Genomic DNA, 19,453 nt, shown 5'->3' with positions numbered 1-19,453 from the left:
TTTATAATAAATTTTTTAAATATTCAAATAGCTCCAGATTCAAATTTTCATAAAATAATAAATATAATAAAGCTGCAAGCAGCAATGGTAGGGCCCTCGCACACATGGGTATCGCCACCCTATAGGCTTAGTAAAGCAGTGAACCAGGGGATTTAAATTTAAGTGGGTAGATATAGGTGGATATTCAAAGGTAACTTTGATGTGCCACACCTCCTGTGTGCAGCAGGTGGTGCTATGATTGTAACTGATTGTTGTTATATTGATGTGTTCAGGCCAGGAACCTTGTGAAACATATGTAGTCTGTGACAGGTCGGACATTGTATGCCTGAGTTACAACCGCTTTCTCATGGTGAAACATCAAACTTTGCCAGGCCCCCACTGACACGCCCTTAAACGAAAATTCCAGATCTTCACAATTTATCATTGTGAAGTCCTTAAGTTCAGACTGACCAAATATGAATATGATCTGAATACATTTCTATGAGGAGTAAATCACAGTGTAAACATGGTATTTGGTGGCGCTATAATTTTTACTGAATATTGCCATGTTGATGTGTTCAGGTCAGGACACTTATCAAACATGTGAAGCTTGGGTCAGATTGGATGTTTTAAACCTGAGTAAGAACAACTTCCTGTTTCATTGCGAAACATAAATTTGGCAGGCCGCCACGGACATTGAATTGTCAATATCTCCGCAATTTAGCATCACAAAGGCCTTTAGATGACACAGACCAAATATGATGATGATCTGATAAAATCTCTAGGAGGAGTTTGTCAAAGTACAAAGCCCAGAAATGACAAAATTTGCACTCAAACTACAGAGGAAGCTAATGACTTGGTTGAGCGCAGTGCATACTGGTTAATCGAGTCCATCAAAGACCGTTATGAAAATTCCGCTTCAACACACTATCAATCTAATAATCGAAATCTTGCAAATTTCTTTTTTTTTACTCATGTAAAATGCAAAATGGAAATAAATTACTTGTGATAACAGGCTAAAATGTCACTAGGCACTAGTTTGTGAGCGCAATGACATCAGTTTTTTGTTAACGCTGCGCACAAAAATTTTCATACAATTACATTTTACATTATGTGGAAAATTGTTATTACATAAAAAATTATTACATTATGAACTCAAGATTTTATTACATTTTGAAAAAGTATTGCAAACATTTCATTAAATTATTAATTTACATTATATGCAGCTGTTTCATTCTGCTTAGCTATTACATTATGAGTTGGTGCAAGGGACCCAAACCATAATTAAAGACCCTTAAGTGGACTTATTTGAGACAACCACCTACCCATGTAATGGCACAAAAACACCCTAGCAATGACCCATTACACCAGGGGTGGGGAACCCTGGTCCTAGAGGGCCAATGTCCGGCAGAGTTTAGTTTCAACCCTAATTAAGCACACCTGAAAAATCTAATTCAAGTCTTCAGGATTACTTGGAAATGAAATGCAGGTGTGTTTGATTATGGTTGGAACAGAACTCTGCAGGACAGTGACCCTCCAGGCCCCAGGGTTCCCCACTCTTGCATTACACCCAAGCAAAGTGCTGGTGAATTTTGCATTGCCAAGCAACATGGCAGATGCAGCTCCATTGTCATTGTAACACTGCGACTAAACCATTTTATGATGTTTTTTGAGATGTATGGAGAATTGACAGCTAAAAGTTTTTTGAGTCACGTCCTTCCCCATGTTTCGGTTTTAATAAATAACATGTCTGTGCATTAACATCATTAAACAGTCGATGAATATACTTCAAGTTGAGATAGAAATGAATGACATTTTCATTCTTGCAGCTTGGTTAAGATTGTTTCAGCAAAGGTAATCTTTCTGTCAGTCAAGGGCATTGTTGATCTTAACTCAACTGACAGTGAATTCTAGTCTCTATTCTTTATATTCTGAAAGAATAATTGCAGAATATCAGAAAAAGTTTTTTTTCAGGAGCGCATTGTTATCTTCCATCAAATTCTATCAAAAGATTTTCTCCATTATTTCAGTCACATAAAAGGCCTCTTTCAGCCAAAATAAGTATCTTAACAGGTGAGCGTCTCCAACGTTAGAGGCATCAATGGAGGTTCTCTTTCAAACACACGTTTACATCACACTTCACAGCCTGTCATGTCATCACTCTACATTGATCTGGTGTGTTCTGGAGTAACAGTTGTATTAGAATCTGGTTTATTTGTGGGTTTTATTGTCTTCTCCTTGTCTCCTCAGTGCATCATACCACCTGCCTGATCACATACATGTGTAAACCAGAAGCCGATTATATGGTGCTTATTTTAAAAAAGCAGATGCTCTATTGTAGAGCAGTTTTTATTTCACTATAAATGCTTTTGATTAAAGCCTTTGTCAGATGATTGAATATGATATAAATTGACAGGTGATTCAAACAATTATTTCAAACACAACATGTCTACGGTGTCAATTTTGTAAACCAGTTTAATCAGATAAACATGATGGCTTTGTGTCACAGGTAAGACGTAGCTAAAGCCAGGACTAGGCCTTAGTTAATTTAAAATGTTTAAGCATCTTTAAATGCCTTGGAAAAAGACATTATAGGTGTGTATCTTGAGACAAATAAATGTCAATGGCATATTTTAAGATCTGTCAGTGCAAGTTATTTTCAGTTGAAACAACTCAAATGTGTCTTGTCTGTGAAACCAGGGAAATATCTAACTAATACCTAACTATTCTACAATTATTTAAATGAAGCTGAGATAACAACAACATACAGTATAGCAACCTGAAGTACAAATTAAATCAATATATTACTATTTTTATACAGATATTTGAGCAATAGAACATTTTCTGTAGCGATTGAGGACTTTTCCTCCTCCACAACTTCTCTCTATTGTGAAGTGCCTCAAGGCTCTATTCTTGGGCCTGTTTTATTTTTACTTTATATACTGCCTCTCGGGTTCAGCATAACCAAGCATAAAATAGCTTTTCACTGCTATGCTGATGATCGGCAAATTTACTTGCCTATGAGTCTAAAAAAACGCTGACGCAGTTGGGTCACTAATTAATTGCATTTATGACATTAACTCTTTCCCCGCCATTGACGAGATATCTCGTCAATTAAGAGAAAATGCGTCCCCGCCAATGACGAGATTTTCCGTCTTTCCGCAATACCGCTATTATCCACCAGGTGACGCCCTTCCGCAACTTTTTAAACCCGGAAGTATTGCCCTATGGCAAGCAGATGCATGTTCGTGTCTGTTTTAAAGATCGCTCTGAATGGGATCTCTATGAAAAGTCCGTCACAAAAATTGAATTATCTCTGCTTTTTGCTCAAAATTTGGTGTTTTTGCAGAAACCTACCCATATTCAAAAGCTGATTGCAAAAGAACCACTGAAGGTAGGATGAAACGTTTTTTTTGTTTGAAAGCAGAGGGTCTGTTCTTTCTTTTGGTATATATTTGGTGTATGTTTATATATTTAAAGAAGAGCATTTTCTGGAAGGCATTAAACTTTGGTGAAAATCATGAAAAACGCTGGCGCTGGCTGGCAACTTTTTTTAAAAACACTGGCGGTGAAAGAGTTAAACTGTGGTTAGAACAAAATTTTTGTTTCATTTGAATGATGAAAAGACTGAATATATTTTATTTGGAGAATCTGTAAATTCTGACTTTAACTCTTTTCCCGCCATTGACAAGTTTTCTCGTCAATTAAGACATTTGGATGAAAATAATGTGTTCCTGATGAGTTTTCATGATTATCTGTAATACCGCGATTATCCACTAGATGGCACACTTACCCAATTTATAAAAAAAACATGTATTAATTTTACACTCCGTGTATGTTTTGATAATTGCTCTGAATCTGATCTCTAACAAAATTCCTTCACAAAAATTATATTTTTTCAGTTTTTTGAATAAAAATATTTTTGAAAAAGAAATATCCATATTTAAGAGTTTATAAGCAGAGAAAAAATATAGATAAAATGTTTTTTCTCCCCGTTTTGTTTGTTTGAAATCAGAGGGTCTGTTGTTTAATTTTATATATTGTATGTTTATATATTTATAGAAGAGAACATTTTCCTGGAAAGCATTTTGTGAATGTTGGCGGGCAACTAAAAAAAAAAGGCTGGTGGGGAATGAGTTAATTCGCTGACTTCAAAGGTTAGACCAACTTTCAGAAATCTCGGTGTGACTTTTGATAGTAGCCTGAAATTTGACAAACAAATTGACAGTGTGGTTAAAGCTGTTTTTTCAACTACGTCTTTTGGCCAAGGTCAAACTATTTTTAAACCGCTCTGCAAGTTTATTAAACACAGGATCACTCGCATGTGCACACATTCCTTTGTACTGTGCTTTCATGATCAATACGTGAGGGAGCAATGGCGGCGGCAGCTGTAAACAAACATTGAAAGTTGATTATGCTTGTCCCTTGTTGTGTTTCTACTATGAAGATTATTTTGAGCTTTTTCCTGCACAAAAGTAAACCTCTCGCTGGCCAACCAAACACTAACCCTGTGTTCATTTTTACGATGGCCAAACAGTACCTTTACCATGATTACTGTGGTTTTAAAGGTATACTTGTGAAATTAATAAAAAATATTTAAATAGAATGGGGTTGGGGATGCCACAATTCTCAATACATTATTGAACCGTTCGTTTCGACCCCCATGGTCCAATACGCGCATGTGAATTGCGGTTTTCCAGTTTATCCATCCTAATCTGTCAGTTTTATATTCCCTGCACTTTTGTTAATATGCGCCCGCGTGATTTTCACGCTTATAAACGGCACAGCAAGTTGATATTCAGTCACTGTGCGCTAGCTGCTTTAACTCTGCTTGAACTCTGCTTGCAATGCTGGTGTCAGATTTCATTCGCGTGCACAAACACCCAACAGAAGTACAACAACAAAAAGAAGCAGCACAATTGTCTTTTAAATCTGAGGTGTGGATTAATTATTTGCGCGTGTAGATTACATACAACATCAATGTAAAGATGCAAATTCGCGTGGGGCAATGGGAATGATGCAAATTGGGCTTGTTATTGATGCAAACGCGCGTTATTTGCCTCAAACACGTCTTCCGCGCAAGTTGAAAAAGTTCAACTCAAGAAGAGAATGCGCCTGATGCTAAAATAAATCCCACCAGTAATCTTGATTGAGGAACGCATTTTTGGTTTCTACACAGACAGCATGATGTTGGATTTAACAGTAGTGCAGTAAGGTATAGCTTTCATTTACAATGTAAAGTTTAATTTACTAAGTACAGGTATATAAAATGGCCAATTTATGTAATGTAATGAATTCACATGTTCCCCAGTTTGAATAGGATATCATTTATATATATATTTATTTAATTATATCTTCTATTATTGTATCAATACACTAGAAATATGTAAGTTGATTTTTGCCAAAAGGTTTTTCCCAAGTAAACCTTATCATGGTTTTACTACAGAGAAAGTTACATTCCTGTTGAACATTCTTACAAGGCTCATTATGTGGCTCATTATGCAACTCTTTTGTTTCTCAGCTGTCAATCACTGATTATTCAGGAGCTTTCCCACCTCCATGCATACGGCCTTTCCCAAGCAAAAGTGTCTTAGACATTGTAAATCAATAAATTGTTTTATGTGAATGAGTATTCCGAAGGATTTTCACATCATTTTGAAGAAAAAACTCTATACTACTAGATCCTGTTTTGAAAAGTCTTGGGAAAACATGTTAAGAATGAGTTTTGTGGACTTATATCAGTGACTTAAAAATTACGCATAAACTGTTGATCATATAATATTGTAGCCCAGTTTGTGCTGAAAACAGTGATTCAACTTCCCCCGTTTACATGCACAAAAATCAACAGCGCAACAGAGTTGTAGGTTGCCAGGTTGGGGTCAAAAATGGGTTCAAATTTATATGATGTGCATATTGTGTGATAAGGATGCATTTTATACAAGATCTAGCAACTGGACAACCTTGGAATAATATATTGATGTGATTATTCATATAACGGTGGAGGGCTGTTTTCCAGGAGAAATTACAAAATGGGAGGGGGGAGAGACTCCCGGAAAGAAAACGGTAGTGTTGACAGGTATTGATGGGCCGTTAAGATATTCGAAAATAATGCATACCAAAGGTAAACTAGAAATGCAATTCCCAAGGAATTACCAGTGCATGAAAATGCAAAAAAGTTGATTGACAGAAATGTAAAAGAAATTTAGTCTAGTAGTTTACCTGGCTGTTGACATGTTTTAGTGTGAAGCTAGCATGATTTAAAAAAGTTATCATGATGAAATATGAAGGTAGCATGAGTTAACATGATTTAACATGAAGCTAGCATGATTTAGCATGAAGCTAGGATGATTTAGCATGAAACTAGCATGATTTAGCATGACGTTAGCATGATTTACCATGAAGCTAACATGATTTATCATAAAGCTAACATGATTTACAATAAAGCTAGCATGATTTAGCATGAAGCAAACATGATTTAACATGAATCTAACATGATTTAGCATGAATCTAACATGATTTAGCATGACTTAGCATGACGTTAGCATGATCTAGCATAAAGGTAACATGACGCTAGCATGATTTAACATGAAGCTAACATGATTTATCATGAAGCTAACATGATGCTAGCATGATTAGCATGAAGCTAACATGATGCTAGCATGATGAGCATGAAGCTAACATGATGCCAGCATGATTAGCATGAAGCTAGCATGATGCTAGCATGATTAGCATGAAGTTAGCATGATTAGCATGAATTCAACATGATTAGCATTGAAGCTAGCATGATGCTAGCATGATTAGCATGAAGCTAGCATGATGCTAGCATGATTAGCATGAAGCTAGCATGATATTAGCATGATTAGCATGAAGCTAGAATGATGCTAGCATGATTAGTATGAAGCTAGCATGATGTTAGCATGAAGTTAGCATGATGTTAGCATGACGTTAGCATGATTAGCACAGAGGTGTAAAGTACTCGAGTAAATGTACTTCGTTACTGTACTTAAGTATTTTTTGGGCTACTTTGTACCTGTACTGAGTATTAAAAATATAAGCAACTTTTACTCTCTACTCAATTACATTTTTGATTGGGTATTTGTACTCTTTACTCCACTACATTTGAAATGACACTTAACGTTACTCGCTACATTGTTTATTCGTCAAATAAAAACGAGACGAAAGTGTCAGAGGGTGATGATGGATAGAATCTGTGGTCGCGAGGTTACACGCACACACACACACAACTTAATTTGGCGCTGCGCAGAGCAATCGTAGAAATCAAAGTACTGCGAGAGCGAATCAAATGCATATGGAGAAGTCTGGTCTCGCGGTACTTTGATGTCAAACGCTGAATGGCTTGCGTTGAGCCACCGTAGCGGGACATCTGCGTGCTGTGTATGTCATAAACTGTAGAGAAAAGTTTGCGTCTGGTCTGAGAGAAGAGATAAAGAGCAAACATATGGATGCATATCACATTTGCTTCAGTCAAGGGACCCTTTGTTAAACTTGTGATGCTACAATCAAAACAAAAGTGATGCGCGATTGGAGGAGGGTCATCGCGCAACTCAAAGGCAAGCACAAATGTTTATATACTCTGATGCTACCTTATCAGCTAACCTGAGCTGGTACATAACTTGATATAACTTACTATATAAACCAGCGAGGTCCTGTACTGATTGCCCAGGTAACTTAAGTACATTATAAGATTGATAATAAGTTAATTTCACTGTCCTCACATTTAATCAAGTATGCTGTAATGTATTTACTGTAAAGAGGGATGCATGACGGAAGAAATGTAGTGCACTTGTGAGATAGTGGTGTTACGTACTACATGTGTTTACAATTAATCTTTCAAATGAACAACTTCACGTTTTTAATATGCATTATCATATTTCTGTTAGTGTAATTTTAGTTTACTGGAATTTTTTAAATATTAAAATTATATCTTTTTTAGGATAGGCCTATATAACAATATTTGGTAACACTTTACAATAAGGTTCATTAGTTAACAGTAGTTAATGTATTAACCAACTTGAACAAACCATGAGCAATACATTTGTTACATTATTTCTTCATCTTTGTTAATGTTAGTTAATAAAAATGTAAGCTTTAATTGTTTGTTTATGTTAGTTCAGAGTGCATTAACTAATGTAAACAAGATTTTAATAAAGTATTAGTAATTGTTGAAATTAACATTAACAAAGATGAATAAATGCTATATAAGTGCAGTTCATTATTAGTTCATGTTAACTAATGTAGCTAACTAATGTTAACTAATGAACCTTATTGTAAAGTGTTACCATATATTTATATCACAAAGTTAGGCTATATATTTTTCAGCATGGCACATTCAAGTACACAATGACACTAGACTAAAATTATATGGGTTTAAATTAAATTTAATGTAGATTTCAAGACTAAAATCTCATGGTATTTAGTTGAATAAAATTAGACTAAAACTAAATCAATTCAGATGACAAAAATATGACTAAAACTTAATTAAATTTTAGTCAAAAGACTGTGACTATGTTTAATCTGTGTTTGTTCTGCCAGGTCAAAATTTTGACGTGTTTGATTTCTTTTCTATATTAGGAAATAAAACCTCATAAATAAACTTTCTTAGTTTTCACTGCCCAGACCTACAATGTCTCTTTGTGTTGAGGACTAGTGCATCTTTGAGCCAACATTCAGTACGAGTAAAAATACTTGAGTACTTTTAAATTGGGTTACTTTAATACTTTTACTCAAGTCGTATTTAAATTGGTGACTTGTAACTTGTAGTGGAGTAATTTTTACAGTAAGGAATTTGTACTTTTACTCAAGTATGGCTTTCAGCTACTCTTTACACCTCTGGATTAGCATGAAGCTAGCATGACGCTAGCATGATTAGCATGAAGCTAGCATGATGTTAGCATGATTAGCATGAAGCTAGCATGATGATAGCATGATTATCATGAAGCTAGCATGATGCTAGCATGATTAACATGAAGTTAGCATGAAGCTAGCATGATGTTAGCATGATTAGCATGACGCTAGCATGATTAGCATGAAGCTAGCATGACACTAGCATGATTAGCATGAAGCTAGCATGATGCTAGCATGATTAGCAGGAAGCTAGCATGATGCTAGCATGATTAGCATGAAGCTAACATGATTAGCATGAAGCTAACATAATGCTAGCATGATAAGCATGAAGCTAACATGAATTAGCATGAAGCTAGCATGATGTTAGCATGATTAGCATGAAGCTAACATGATGCTAGCATGATTAACATGATGTTAGCATGATTAGCATGAAGCTAGCATGATACTAGCATGATTAGCATGAAGCTAGCATGTTGCTAGCATGATTAGCATGAAGCTAGCATGATGCTAACATGAAGCTAGCATGATGCTAGCATTATTAGCATGATTAGCATGAAGCTATGATGTTGCTAGCATGATTAGCATGATGCTAGCATGAAGCTAGCATGATTAGCATGAAGCTAGCATGATGTTAACATGATTAGCATGATGATAGCATGATTAACATGAAGCTAACATGATGCTAGCATGATTAGCATAAAGCTAGCATGATGTTAGCATGATTAGCATGAAGTTAACATGAAGCTAGCATGAAGCTAACATGATGTTATCATGATTAGCATGAAGCTAGCATGATGTTAGTATGATTAGCATGAAGCTAACATAATTTGCATGAAGCTAGCATGATGGTAGCATGATTACCATGAAGTTAGCATGAATTTAGCATGAAATTAGCATGATCCTAGCATGATTAGCATGAAGCTAGCATGATTATCATGAAGCTATCATGATGCTAGCATGATTAGCATGAAGCTAGCATAATGCTAGCATGATTATCATGAAGCTAGCATTATTCTAGCATGATTAGCATGAAGCTAGCATGATGATAGCATGATTATCATGAAGCTAGCATGATGCTAGCATGATTATCATGAAGCTAGCATGATGTTAACATGATTAGCATGAAGCTAGCATGATGATAGCATGATTATCATGAAGCTAGCATGATGCTAGCATGATTAGCATGAAGCTAGCATGATGCTAGCATGATTAGCATGAAGCTAGCATGATTAACATGAAGCTAGCATGATGTTAGCATGATTAGCATGACGCTAGCATGATTAACATGAAGCTAGCATGATGTTAGCATGATTAGCATGACGCTAGCATGATTAGCATGAAGCTAGCATGACACTAGCATGATTAGCATGAAGCTAGCATGATTAGCAGGAAGCTAGCATGATGCTAGCATGATTAGCATGAAGCTAGCATGATGCTAGCATTATTAGCATGAAGCTAACATGATGTTAACATGATTAGCATGAAGCTAGCATGATGCTAGCATTATTAGCATGAAGCTAGCATGATGTTAGCATGATTAGCATGAAGCTAGCATGATGCTAACATGATTAGCATGACGTTAGCATGATTAGCATGAAGCTAGCATGACACTAGCATGATTAGCATGAAGCTAGCATGATTAGCAGGAAGCTAGCATGATGCTAGCATGATTAGCATGAAGCTAGCATGATGCTAGCATTATTAGCATGAAGCTAACATGATGTTAACATGATTAGCATGAAGCTAGCATGATGCTAGCATTATTAGCATGAAGCTAGCATGATGTTAGCATGATTAGCATGAAGCTAGCATGATGTTAGCATGATTAGCATGAAGCTAGCATGTTGCTAGCATGATTAACATGAAGCTAGCATGATTAGCATAATGTTAGCATGATTAACATGAAGCTAGCATGATGTTAGCATGATTAGCATGAAGCTATGATGTTGTTAGCATGATTAACATGAAGCTAGCATGACTAGCATGAAGCTAGCATGATGCTAGCATGATTAGCATGAAGCTATGATGTTGCTAGCATGATTAGCATGATGCTAGCATGAAGCTAGCATGATTAGCATGAAGCTAGCATGATGTTAGCATGATTAGCATGATGTTAGCATGATTAACATGAAGCTAACATGATGCTAGCATGATTAGCATAAAGCTAGCATGATGTTAGCATGATTAGCATGAAGTTAACATGAAGCTAGCATGAAGCTAACATGATGCTAACATGAATTAGCATGAAGCTAGCATGATTCTAACATGAATTAGCATGAAGCTAGCATGATGTTAACATGAATTAGCATGACGCTAGCATGATTAGCATGAAGCTAGCATGACACTAGCATGATTAGCATGAAGCTAGCATGATTAGCAGGAAGCTAGCATGATGCTAACATGAAGCTAGCATGATGCTAGCATTATTAGCATGAAGCTGGCATGATGCTAGCATGATTAGCAGGAAGCTAGCATGATGCTAGCATGATTAGCATGAAGCTAGCATGATGCTAGCATTATTAGCATGAAGCTAACATGATGTTAACATGATTAGCATGAAGCTAGCATGATGCTAGCATTATTAGCATGAAGCTAGCATGATGTTAGCATGATTAGCATGAAGCTAGCATGATGTTAGCATGATTAGCATGAAGCTAGCATGTTGCTAGCATGATTAACATGAAGCTAGCATGATTAGCATAATGTTAGCATGATTAACATGAAGCTAGCATGATGTTAGCATGATTAGCATGAAGCTATGATGTTGTTAGCATGATTAACATGAAGCTAGCATGACTAGCATGAAGCTAGCATGATTAGCATGAAGCTAGCATGATGTTAGCATGATTAGCATTAAGCTAGCATGATGTTAGCATGATTAGCATGAAGCTATGATGTTGCTAGCATGATTAACATGAAGGTAGCATGACTAGCATGAAGCTAGCATGATTAGCATGAAGCTAGCATGATTAGCATGAAGCTAGCATGATGTTAGCATGATTAGCATGAAGCTAGCATGATGTTAGCATGATTAGCATGAAGCTAGCATGATACTAGCATGATACTAGCATGATGCTAGCATGATTAGCATGAAGCTAGCATGATGCTAACATGAAGCTAGCATGATGCTAGCATTATTAGCATGAAGCTGGCATGATGCTAGCATGATTAGCATGAAGCTATGATGTTGCTAGCATGATTAGCATGATGCTAGCATGAAGCTAGCATGATTAGCATGAAGCTAGCATGATGTTAGCATGATTAGCATGATGTTAGCATGATTAACATGAAGCTAACATGATGCTAGCATGATTAGCATAAAGCTAGCATGATGTTAGCATGATTAGCATGAAGTTAACATGAAGCTAGCATGAAGCTAACATGATGCTAACATGAATTAGCATGAAGCTAGCATGATTCTAACATGAATTAGCATGAAGCTAGCATGATGTTAACATGAATTAGCATGAAGCTAGCATGATGCTAACATGAATTAGCATGAAGCTAGCATGATGTTAGCATGATTAGCATGAAGCTAGCATGAATTAGCATGAAGCTAGCATGATGCTAACATGAATTAGCATGAAGCTAGCATGATGCTAACATGAATTAGCATAAAGCTAGCAAGATTTATTATGAAATTAGCATAAAGCTAGCAAGATTTATTTTGAAATTAACTTAAAGCTAGCATGAAACTAGCATGAAGCTAGCATGACTTAGCATGATGTTAGCATGAAGCTAACAGGACCCAAAGACCCAACCCCCATGTCTCTATGATGTTCGGATCCAGAGATATAAGGCTTTGTTCATTATGTTGCTAGGGTGCTCATATTTGGTTGCTAGGGGCGTGGCTTAATACCTTAATAAGAATCCTTAGAGACTGATTGGATGCCTGAGTAAAATGAGCCCACCCCCATGTCTCTATGACACTGTGCTGCAAAGATATCCATCTGGGCATTTTATAATGGCAGTCTATGGGAGATGTTGCTAGGGTGCCCAAAAATGGTTGCTAGGGGCGTGGCTTAATAGCTATGGGACGATCCTGAGAGATTGATTGGATGCCTGAGTAAAATGAGCCCACCCCCATGTCTCTATGACACTGTAAAGCGAAGATATTCCATTTGGAACGTTTTTATTCCCTTATATGGGCATGTTTCCTGCCCCGTTATAAGTCAATGGGGAATTTTGGGGGCCTCTTACACCCGAGGGGTGAAACTTACACCCCAATGTGAGGTATGTTGTCACAGTGCCTGCCAGCCTCTTGAAAAGTGGTAACCCACAAGTGTCTACAAATTTCTCGCTTGCAGCTATGACCTGTCAAAGTTTGTCGCAATGTTAAGTAAATGGGACTTTTCGGAAGTTTTATGTCCCGTTTTAGGAATTCTGTAAGTCGGATCCCGTCAAAAAGATATAGCACACTTCTTTAGACCAGTCAGAATGTCTGTGGAAAATTTCGTGGATGTAGCTTGAAAGCTGTCGGACGAGTTAGCCGCAGAAATTTTAGTCTAAGAAGAAGAAGAAGAAGAAGAAGAAGAAGAAGAAGAAGAATACGTTTAAATACAATATCAGTATGTTGGCTTTGTCAAGCCAACATAATAATATCCCTGAGCAATAGTAATAGTGATGCCTTGCATAAATGCAAGCACCACTAATAAGCTTAGATCGAAGAACAGTATAAGTCAACATAATAAGTATGAGCAATAATAATAGTGATGCCTTGCATAAATGCAAGCACCACTAATAATAATAATAATAAGTATGCAAGATAGTAATAGTGATGCCTTGCATAAATGCAACCACCACTAATAATAATAATAAGTATGAGCAATAATAATAGTGATGCCTTGCGTAAATGCAAGCACCACTAATAATAAGCTTAGATCGAAGAACAGTATGTTGGCTTTGTCAAGCCAACATAATAATAATAAGTATTAGCAATAATAATAGTGATGCCTTGCATAAATGCAAGCACCACTAATAATAAGTTTAAATACAATATCAGTATGTTGGCTTTGTCAAGCCAACATAATAATATCCCTGAGCAATAGTAATAGTGATGCCTTGCATAAATGCAAGCACCACTAATAATAATAAGTATGAACAATAATAATAGTGATGCCTTGCATAAATGCAAGCACCACTAATAATAATATCCCTGAGCAATAGTAATAGTGATGCTTTGCATAAATGCAAGCACCACTAATAATAATAATAATAATAATAATAAAAAGCCCAGTAAGAACAGTACAGCGCATTTTCAATGCACTGTAATAATGCGTTTTCTTTGAACATTTGATTATTGTACTGTATTTTTCTATTAAATTTGCAGATTTTGCACAATAAATAATCTTATAACTACAAATATGGTATGTCTCTGACTAAATACTGATAATAGTGGTCAAAAGCAACAGCAAAGGTATTAAAGCTGTATTATTAAATTACAAATGTCAGTTCTATTGTATGAGTTATATTATTTATCCTTATTATAAAATAATGCTGTGAATCGGGGTAAGGTAAAGCGACTTACTTGCTTCGTTTACTTTTATTTTCCTTATACTTTTTGTTTCTTCCCTTCCTCTTTTAGTGCACTTGGAGGACCTTCGGCATTACATATACCAGCATTCCCCAGTGGAGGCTGTCTCATTGATTATGTGCCTCAAGTATGCCAGTTACTTACAAACAAGGTAAAAAAAATCCAACACTTTTGTTGTAATTATTACTGATAATAGAATGACTCTGGATACTCCATCAACTTAAATTAGTACAAGCTTATGTGCATTGAAGCGTGCAACTGGTGGGTTGTGACCTAACAGGTCTGTTCTCAAAGTAGGGCCATGGACAGGAACAAGAAACTTGAAAACTTAAATGCTAATAATTAAATTGAACTATCCACATAATTGTAAAGTTAATTTAGTTACCAGATGCCAACTTGCACCAGTTGTTGACCATTCCCTAATTCTTTAAAACTGAATTAAAACACTCAGTAAACAGCACTGTGAAGTTTATGCAGCTATGCTAAGCAAGTTCTCGCCATGTGTTTGTACAAATGCATGATTGTTTATTTGTATTTGTACATCTTTAGACAAGGCCCATGACAAATGGAAAACCACAGAAAAAAATATTACTGTCATTGGCCTGAGGTTTTGCAGACATTCATTACCCTGTCATCTCTCCTTTGGCATCACACCTTATATCCAAATAGACAGCATGAATAATCAGGCATTCCATTTTCCACATTATGCCCAAACAGGGCCCACCAGCTCTTTAGGACACACTCACCTGAAATGGGGTCACTCTTTTGGTGTAGTATTTCTAGGGGTGACATCTTTTGCACATTTTCTCCTCTGTGTGTGTGTGTGTGTGCGTGCGTGCATCCGTCCGTGCGTGCGTGCGCGTGCGTGTGTGTGTGTGCGTGTGTGTGTGTGTGTGTGCGTGTGTGTACGTGTGTGTGTGTACCTGGTAATTATCACGTTGTGGGGACCAATTGTCCCCACAAAGATAGGAATACCAGGTTTTTTTGTGACCTTTTTGATGTCCCCATGAGGAAACAAGCTTATAAATCAAACAAAATGATGTTTCTTGAAAATGTGAAGTAGGAGAAGGGTTTCTGTGATGGTTGGGGTTATGGAATGGGGTAGGTAAGGGGAATAGAATATACAGTTTGTATGGTATAAAATGCATTACGTCTATGGAATGTCCCCACAAAACATGGAAACCAAAATGTGCGTGTGTGTGGGTGGGTGTGTTTATATATCAAAGAGCTGTATTATATCTATAAAGCAGTCACATCAGCCCATTCTAAAGTTAAATCATGTGTCTTTAGGGCTGTCAATAATCAAATGAATTGCATGATGTGCAATTAAATTCAAATCAATCACAAACTAAGTTTGGGCTACAAAAATGTACCCCCAAAATCTCATTTAAAATCGTTGTGTTAGACTACTAGCTTTAGAAATATTATTTCTTAAATCAACATTGACTTTATTACACACAAATAAAGCCTGCAGTCAGAATAAAGCATTTTTTGGAACATCAACATATTGTATTCATCTCAAGACTGTATCTCAAGCATAATATTATTGGCAATTTTAAAGTATAATTTATAACAGAAAAGTATATGAGCATTTCCTCTCTCATTAGCATATATTTTTTTCATTATTTAGTGGTGACACACGCTGTTGGTTTTTACTCTGATAGAAATTATACAACATTCCTTATGAAAATTAACCATGGCTTTACTACAGGTAAAAAACATGTTTACTATAGTTGTATAGTAATATTTAAATAGCTTAATAGCCATCATAATATAATATCATATAAAAGGTGGTATCATTAACAAGAATATATTAAAATAACCAGTGTTGGCAATGTTACTTTAAAAATGTAATTAGTTATAGTTACTAATTACTTCTCAAAAATAGTAACTGAGTTAGTAACTGTGGTACATCATTATAAAAGTAACTAATTACCAGGCAAAGTAACTAATGCGTTACTTAAAAAAAGTTCAAATATTTAAAATAACTTGGATGCCCCCAATATTAAATTTGTTAAATGAATGAATTGGACACTAAAGAGAAACCACTAATTTTGTTTGTGGCAGCATGTAAAGATGTGAGGTGCTTAGATTAGAATTACCGACATGGAGAGACTCTTTACTCGGCATAAGTTGCACGTTATATAAAGATTCTTGCTTTTCACCTCAACGATGGAAAAGTAGTGCTTCTTATACTTTGTGTTTGCGACTGCTACCTTTAAGTTGTTGTACTTGCCATCACTCTGTTGTTGCGGTGCCCGCTGCTCATTGAGTAGAAAGAGTGATACATGCTCTCACATCAGTCTCCAACCACGCCAGAAAAGATCGCTAGATTTGTCCTAGTCACTTTTAGTAAATAAAGTCATTAAAAGGGTTTAGAAAGTTGCTAAGTCTAGCAACAAGGTCACAGAGTCTCATTTCAGTTTTCTTTAAAGCACGACTCTGATTGTTTTGCGTAATGTATATTAGTGAAATGCAGACAGATTTCAACTGTGGTAAACGCAAACCATTGTTTGGTGGGGCCCCTGGCCTTGAGCCCTGTGAAGCAGAATGGTAAGTCCAGCCTTGCATACAACCTACAACGCCTTTACTTAATGCCTTGGAAAGTTTCTCTTTTGTAAATGCAAATCTAGTTGAACTAATTATCTTTTTAATACTATAAGTCATGGACTAAAATAAAGCATTTAAGCTTTGCTTTGCTTTGCTAGTAAGGTGGGTTTTTATAATGATGTATTAATGGTTGTATTCAGGGCTTGACATCCATTTTTAATTCATAAAACCCTTTCAAATGCAGATTGAAGAATACATATTCTCAAATTAAGAATACATATATAAGCTGGTATATACTGTAAAGGAAAAAAAGAAAAAAAACACAAAATGGTCACCCACTGCTAAATAAAATCCAAGTATGTACACTTAAACAATAAATAAAAATCATCCCAAAAAAAAAATTTGTAGACAACCAGGATGGCTACTCTGGAATCCCTCGAGGAGATCACGTGACCTACTGACAGAGATGGCAACTTGAGTGGTGGAGCTCCTCTCTTCGGCATAATAAACCATCCCGCTACGCTGTAATGTTGACACAAACCTGACACCTTTGCCTCCAGTGTTTAAGCTTTAACGGGTAATGGCTAAAAGTCAACTTTTACTATCATCCCCAGAGAAGAAATGTCTGAAAGACCCGGACGACAATAAATCGTCTCTCGAGAAAAAGAGATAAACGCGATCAGCAACAATTTCAATAACATCCAATCCGCGGTACGAAAAGTGAAACAAGACTCGGTTGAAGTCAAACAGGCCGTGATTATGCTACAAGACAAGATGGCAAGACTGGAGGATAAGAGCTAACAGAGCAACCTGCATCTTCTCTTAAAGAGTTGGAAGAAGGAAACGATCCTGTGGGTCATCTACAAGCTCAGCTGCTGATATGGATTCCGGCTCTTCAAAACAGTTGGTTGGAAATAGAAAGAGCACATCGAATTTACATCGGTGATAGCAAAAGAAAGGCCACGCAAACACTGATTTTCAAACTGCTACGTTTCCAAGACAGAAACACCATCCTTAAAGGAGCTGAGCCACAGGCCACATTTAACATAAGTATGACTATATGAATCATTTGCAAATGTACCTCGAAAATCATGTAAATACGCCGAACCTTTAACATTGCATTGATGCATTTTTTTTCTGTTCTGTTACTTGGACTTGGGGCTCGAGCCCGACCAAGATTCGAGCTGCCTTCGAAAACAGCAAGCCAAGTTCGTTTATCATTAATTATTAAGACTAAATAGGCAAACTAAAAAAAATTATCCGCCAAAATATGGTTTTACACGTCTATAGAAACTATAAAATAAATAAAGCAATTATTAATTTTACTAATGCGTGGTTGTTATCTTTAGTTCCGTTTAAAACGTTTATACATTTCGAAAAGGAGAATTTTCAGCATTTTGTTTGAACAGCAACTCAGCAACCCCCAACCCCAACCCCACCCCCTCCAATGCTCACAACCCCAGTCCGCAATTTTTTTTAAGCTGAAACCGGTCTGCGGTGTAACAAAGGTTGGGGACCCCTGTTTTAAAGCATACTTTAGAGGTGAAATTATTTCATACAGCAGCTATGAGAACAAACAAAGAAAAAAATTAAAGGAATTGAGGTTACGAATCTCCCAGCTTGATAATATCAATGCTTCCCCCTTATCCCCTAACATATACTATATACGGATCGTTTCTCTCTCTTCAGGCTGAGTTTGAGCTCCTTTGGAGCTCTTATTTAAGGCTAAATATTGTTATTATGAATCTGGGGATAAGGCGACTAAACTTGGCCTATCAGCTTCTACAGGCTTCCTCCTCTCAGCAGATTCCACAAATTCATACTCCTTCTGGAGTCACAACCGATCCTAAAAAAATTATGATAAATTTACAGTTTTACTCCTCTCTATATACTTCTGAGGTTGGGTCTGATTTGTCAGCCTGGATAGTTTTTTTGACTTACTGGAGTTGGTTAAGGTAGATGCTAATATTGCTGAGCAGTTAGAGGGCCCAATCACCATAGAGGAACTTAAACGAGCAACACTTTCTATGCAGGTTGGAAAATGTGCAGGCCCGCACAGTTTTCCGACCAAGTTTTACAAGACCTTTTTTGACAAATTAGCACCAGTTTTGATAGAAATGTTTAATGAATCTCTTACTTTCTCTAAATTACCCCAGACTCTAAATCAGGCCTCCATATCATTACTCTTAAAAAAGAATAAGGACCCTCTGTCCTGCTCTAGTTACCGTCTAATTAGTCTTTTATCTGTAGATGTAAAACTTCTGTCCAATTTATTAGCTCTGCGACTGGAATCAGTTTTGCCTTTGATAATCTCCCCTGAGCAGACAGGTTTTGTCCAGAACAGGCATAGGTTCTTTAATCTCAGACGACTTCTCAATGTTGTTTATAATCCGTTTACGTCAGTGGGGCAAGAAGCCGTAATCTCATTAGACGCGGAGAAGGCTTTTGACAAGGTGGAGTGGAACTACCTTTTTTACGCTTTGGAGAAATTTGGTTTAGGCCAGGAGTTAATTTCTTGGATTAAGT

General features: G+C 36.5%; 1 protein-coding gene across 2 annotated transcripts in view; it reads left to right on the top strand.

The window, feature by feature from the left end:
- babam2 (BRISC and BRCA1 A complex member 2) overlaps positions 1-19,453 on the top strand; it is a 409,020-nt gene that overhangs the window by 352,245 nt on the left and 37,322 nt on the right. For both annotated transcript variants that reach the window (XM_065288707.2, XM_065288706.2), the window contains one exon: positions 14,429-14,528. In XM_065288707.2, the coding sequence (XP_065144779.1) occupies positions 14,429-14,528 (100 nt within the window). The remainder of the gene's footprint in view (positions 1-14,428; positions 14,529-19,453) is intronic.

Source organism: Paramisgurnus dabryanus, chromosome 17, assembly GCF_030506205.2.
Source record: "Paramisgurnus dabryanus chromosome 17, PD_genome_1.1, whole genome shotgun sequence".
NCBI classification, from domain to species: domain Eukaryota; kingdom Metazoa; phylum Chordata; class Actinopteri; order Cypriniformes; family Cobitidae; genus Paramisgurnus; species Paramisgurnus dabryanus.
Note: the sequence above shows the minus strand (reverse complement) of the source record. Positions and strands in the feature narration are given on the sequence as shown.